Source organism: Crocuta crocuta, unplaced genomic scaffold (genome assembly GCF_008692635.1).
Source record: "Crocuta crocuta isolate KB4526 unplaced genomic scaffold, BGI_CrCroc_1.0 scaffold978, whole genome shotgun sequence".
Classification (NCBI taxonomy): Eukaryota; Metazoa; Chordata; class Mammalia; order Carnivora; family Hyaenidae; genus Crocuta; species Crocuta crocuta.
The window spans coordinates 608,546-613,503 of NW_027530876.1; the positions used below are offsets into that span (position 1 = coordinate 608,546).

At 61.5% G+C, this 4,958-nt stretch overlaps 2 protein-coding genes across 2 annotated transcripts in view; both read right to left on the minus strand.

Annotated features, from left to right (window-relative positions):
• The window catches only part of RENBP (renin binding protein), a 5,925-nt gene extending 2,622 nt beyond the window's left edge, over positions 1–3,303 (minus strand). The window contains exons 1-5 of the mRNA XM_077769609.1: positions 3,105–3,303; positions 2,886–2,998; positions 1,519–1,600; positions 1,014–1,189; positions 276–407 (exon numbers count right to left, since the gene is read on the minus strand). Coding sequence (XP_077625735.1) covers positions 276–407; positions 1,014–1,189; positions 1,519–1,600; positions 2,886–2,998; positions 3,105–3,303 — 702 coding nt within the window. The remainder of the gene's footprint in view (positions 1–275; positions 408–1,013; positions 1,190–1,518; positions 1,601–2,885; positions 2,999–3,104) is intronic.
• A 488-nt stretch (positions 3,304–3,791) lies between these two features.
• The window catches only part of HCFC1 (host cell factor C1), a gene marked incomplete at its 5' end in the record, with an annotated part of 21,795 nt that continues 20,628 nt past the window's right edge, over positions 3,792–4,958 (minus strand). The window contains 2 exon segments of the mRNA XM_077769610.1: positions 3,792–3,893; positions 4,122–4,227. Coding sequence (XP_077625736.1) covers positions 3,792–3,893; positions 4,122–4,227 — 208 coding nt within the window.

Genomic DNA, 4,958 nt, shown 5'->3' on the forward strand with positions numbered 1-4,958 from the left:
GCCATCTCCGTGTCTGCTTCCTTGTTTATATTTGGTCCCTCCTCCCACAGAAACATCAGCTCCAGAGGGGCCACTCTGTTGACTGACTAGAGGGTCCAGACCTCTAGGAACTGAGAGCAGCCGAGGGGCCATGCCCAGTGAGGGGACAGGAGGGTGGCGTGGGATCAGCCTCCCCAGCCCAGCACAGCGTCCCCTCCCACAGCCCAGAAAGGCCTGGGGAGGAAGGGCTGCCCGCTGGTTCGTCCACACCCGTCCCAAGCCCATAGCCCACGTACCTGGCGGAAGGTGTACTCGGCCACCTGGTAGAAGAGGTGCAGTAAGGCAGGGTCCCCGCTGTCACTGTAGCCCATGAGGAAGGCAATCATGGCCTCACTGTGTGGCCACCAGAGCTTCATGGCCCACTCCAGCTGAGAGCAGAGAGCAGGTCTCTGAGAGCCCTGGGTCCCACCCTCTGTCACCTCTGTCAGCAGGAAAGCCACCCCCATTCTCCAGACCCTGGCTCAAACCCATCCGGCCCAAGCACGATGTCTCTGAGGTCTGAAGGGCCCCTCTGAATGGGACTAGCTTCCTGACTGGGGTGCACCCCGAGTAGCCCCTTCCAAAAGGCCGGGGTGGGGTGACCTCTCTTTTAACCCTGGAATCGAAACCCTGTCTTCTTGTTAGTCCATGTAACGCCTCTCGGACACTCGGCTCCCGCTGGTGGCGGGCTCAGTCACCCTCTGTCGATCTCGGCAGGATGAAAACATAATCAGAGGCAAGAGGAATAAGGGAGCAAGTCTGCCCCAGCTGCTGATGCCTCAGGAGCATCCAGAGAGCCTTTCAAAGATGAGGGGGACGCACATGAGGTTGAGGGCCGCCGGCAGAGAAGTTAAGAGTTTGTCACAGGGTCATGCTGGGCAAGTTCGCCACTCCGAGACGCAGGTCCCCCTCTGAAACGGGTGATGACAGCACCCACCTCCCCGCAAAGGAAGCCTTGAACAAACTAGTACCATGGGCCCTGGGCACATTCCCACCTGGGTGGGGCAGAGGCCATCAGCGTCCTGGAAGTAGAAGAGGCCTCCGTGCTCAGGGTCCCATCCAGAGCGGAAAGGCAGCAATAGGAACTTATCAATAACGTGGGCTCGAAGTTCAGGGTCGCCCTTCCTGATGGCATGACGGAGCAGGAACCAGCCAGCTTCCAGCGCGTGGCCTGCCAAGTACTCTCGGTCAGGCAGGCAGCGGGTCCTCCTCCAAGCAGGGGAAGGGGGGGGGGGAGCTCCTGTGGTGCCCGAAGGTGGCTCCCTTCCCCCTTCACTAACAGCCACGCCCCTGCAGAAAGCTTGCCCTCCGAGTCTGTCCTTGACTCGTCTCCTGCTGCAGACTCCCCAGCCTGGGAGGCCCGTCCCCTGCTGCTTGCCTGGCCCTCAGCAGCAAGTGGAGGGCACAGATGGAGCGAGGCAGCCTCCAGGCACTCCCCACATCTGGAGCCCAGACCCCAAGAGTGAGCGTCCCCTTCCCCCAGCCCACCCTACTCCTCACCTGGGTTCTGGTGTCTCCCCAGGCAGCCGGAAAGTTCCTGGCCATCCTCTGACACGTTCTCCAGCACAGCCTGTCCATCCCTCTGACGAGGGAGGAACGGGAGAAGGTAAATGTGTCTTCAGCCCCTGACATCCAACCAGAAAGATCCCCCCTCTCCCTTCTCTGTGACCTGCAGTTTGGGGCAGGCCTGGCTCAGAAGGGCAAGTTGAGAAGACACCTAAGGGCCTGGGTGCACTCTGACTCTCGCTTCAGGCTGGGCCCTGAGAGGCGGGAAGGGTGACCACTGAATGAGGGCTGAGACTGGGTTGGCTGTGCTGGAACACACAGAGACCAGGGGACTTGGGTCTGGCCGGGATTCCTGCTCCCTCTCCCACGCCAGGGGCTCTGGCACCCTCCCTCCTGCCCTCGGGCCCTCTCCCCGGGGCTCCCNCGAGCTGGGGTTGAGGGGCGAGTGGGGGAGGGGCTGGGCAGGGCAAGGCAGCCCAGGGCGGTGGCCCCAGCTCGTACTTAGGGGAGGTCCTAGCTTTGGGTCCAGCTGGGCTTGTACCCACCCGCACTGTTCACAGATGTGTGTCGTTATGGTATTTCCCTTCCTGTCCCGCCTCTCCCCTGCCTTCCGTGCAGTCTGTCCCCGTCACGCCTAGCCAAGGACAAGCCTTGGTATGTGGGAGGTTCTAAGGTTCCTGGCCTTGGGTCCAATGGATGGCGCCTTGGCGGGTCCCGAGGCAGACAACTGGCCCCACTTCTGTCCCCACGCGTAGGCCTCTCCCCAGAGGGCTGCAGAGTGCCGTGCTCAGATGTGAACCAGCACCCAAGATGCTGTACTGGCATGGCTGAGTGCCTCGCGGGCCACCTTGAGGCAGGTGGGCCGAGGGATGGGGGAGCGGCAGGTGGAAGGAACCCCTGCAGCCCTCCCCGGNCCATCTGTCGCACGCCTGGCGCATCTGCGCCGGCCCCTCTCCCTCTGGGGCCAGCCCCGCGCGGACCCTTTGCAGCAGCTGGCACGCATCCTCCCGCACAGAGGCATCGTTCCTGCTGCTCCAACCTGAGGGACACACGCCTGCCCTCTCCCTGGGCCCCTGCCCCCTCCCCGCCCCCCCGCAGGCGACAGGGCTCCAAATCAGATTAGAACTGGTGCTATGGGGAGGACAGAGCCATGGCTCCTGGTGTCAAGATGGGACAGGACAGGACCCAACACAAGACACTGAGCCCAGTGGAGTGAGCATTGCGGAAAGATCGCCCTGGGCGGCTTCCCAAGAGAGATGGCCATGAGCTGGCACCGCGTGGGCACACGCACACCAAGGGCAGAGAGGGAGTGACTGGATGAGACTGGATGAGACGGTGATGAGGACCCTCTCTCCCCACACCCCTTGGGTCCCTAGCAAGAGCGACAGGACAGGACACGGCACAGCCCCTGCTGGCTGGTTGGTTGGCAAGGAAGTACTGATCCGATCCGTTGAACCCTGGCGTGCCACGTACCCTAGAAAGAGCACAACAGCGGGGCTGGCAGGAGCTAGTTCAACAGAAGTTCCGCTCCTTCTTTTCCCCGGGGTGGGAGACGGCTCACTCCCGCAGCACCTGCTGACCCTTGGGCACGGGAGCCTCCCCGCAGGCGGTATCGGTGCGTCCTGGGCAGCACACACCACGGGGGCCCTGAGCTCTGGGTGGAAAGAGCCCGGCTCCGTCCTCCCCGGCCATCTGAGGCGGCCAGTGGCTGGGGGCCCGCTCTCTAGACAGCGTCAGAAGCGGCAGCCCAGGGAACCCTTTGCCTGTGTTTGGAACCATGGCTACNCCTGACCCAGCTCAGTCCCAAGGGTCATGGGCCTTGGCACAGCCTTGAAACTCAGGAGGTGACTGGCAAGCGAAGCGGCCTTGCACAGAGAAGTGCCCAGGTGGGGCGGGGTAGGTCCCGAGGGACGCGCTCCGCACCTCCAGCCTCGTCTCTGTGAGCCCGGACACAGTAAAAGAGCAGGTCCTTATTTCAAAAAAAGTCTTTTAATTGTTCAAAATAGCACAAAACGACATCGCACTATGGTAATATTGAGTCACGGGGGTTACTCTACAATAGATGAACGGGTGTACTGTTCTCAGAAACAAGAGAAATCAGAGGGCGCTCAGGACAGGGGACAGGGAAGACAACGGGACCAGGCGAGTGGGCTCCAAGATGACAGACTAAACGTGACATTTTCCACAGCGAAATCTACTATAATACAACAAACCAGAGGCCCCAGAAGGTGTGGGCCAGTGGCAGGGGTGTGCGGAGGCTGGGCCCCTCACTGCAGCCGTATCTCCAGGGCGGAGACGGGGGGTCCGAAGGGACCGGCTGCTTGCCCAGACTCGTCCCGCACAGCCTGCCCGCAAGCCTGGCTCAGTGCCTGAAGCCCGGGTGTGGGGTGGGAAGCCGGGTCGCCAGCCACACAGGGCGGAGCCCCGAGCCGCCTGGGTCAGGCCCTAGGAGGATGGCCACGGCCCTGCAAACTGATAGAGCTGGTGGCTGGTGTGGATAGCCCGCCTCTTGCCCAGGCTCCCTCCCGGGGGACGCTGCACCCCTGCCCTCCCAGGCTGCCTGGGAGACCGAGCTGCCCTCCATCCCCTGAGCCCACCGCTTTGGACACCNNNGAATCATTTATGCCAAGCGGGGGACCTGGGGGCGGAGAGTACGAAGAAGCCAGGACCTGTTCCTCCTCCGGGCGACTGTCAAGGTCAGTCCTACGAGCACAGAGCAATCACCCATGGGGAGTGAGCTTCAAGAGCTCACACCTCCTCTGTCCCAGAGGCCTGGGGACGGGCGAAGGGACAGATGGCAAGGGCCGGCAAGAGGAAATCGGGCCAGGTGGCCAACATCACGCCTACAGGGGAGAGTCCACGCCTCTTCTGCCCTGGCTGCCCCCAGCTTTTCTTCCAGAAAGATCCCTGCCAAGACTTAGCCAAAGAGAGAAAAGTAAAAGTTTAAAAAAAAGAGAGAGAAAAAGATACACATTCTGTACACAACTAACAACAAAAAAGGGACAAAACCCCACACGCTAAGGCTAAAATTACAATAAAAATGTTAACTTCATCAATTCCAACTTAAAAAAAAAAAAAAATACAACAAATGCAGCAGTTGGTGGTGTGGCCCCTACCCCAACCCAGGGGCCCAAGCCGGGCTGGCTGGAGGCCACCCTACGCCCCCCCAGGAGTCAGGACATTTGCACAGAACACTGCTCAGGCTGCCATGGGCTCGTGCCTCCCCCTTTCTTGCTCTCTCTCCTCCCGTTCTAGCTCTCTGCCCAGGAAAGAAGAGGGAAGGGGAGAGGGGCAGAGTACGAAGGCCGCTGAGAAATCGCCGGGCTGACGGGACTGGACAAAGCTCAAGCGCGGGCCGCAGGGCGGCAGGAATCGCAAGGGTAACAGGTAAACTGGAAGCAGGTGGGCGCCTGGTGCGCGGGCGCCCGGCCCCG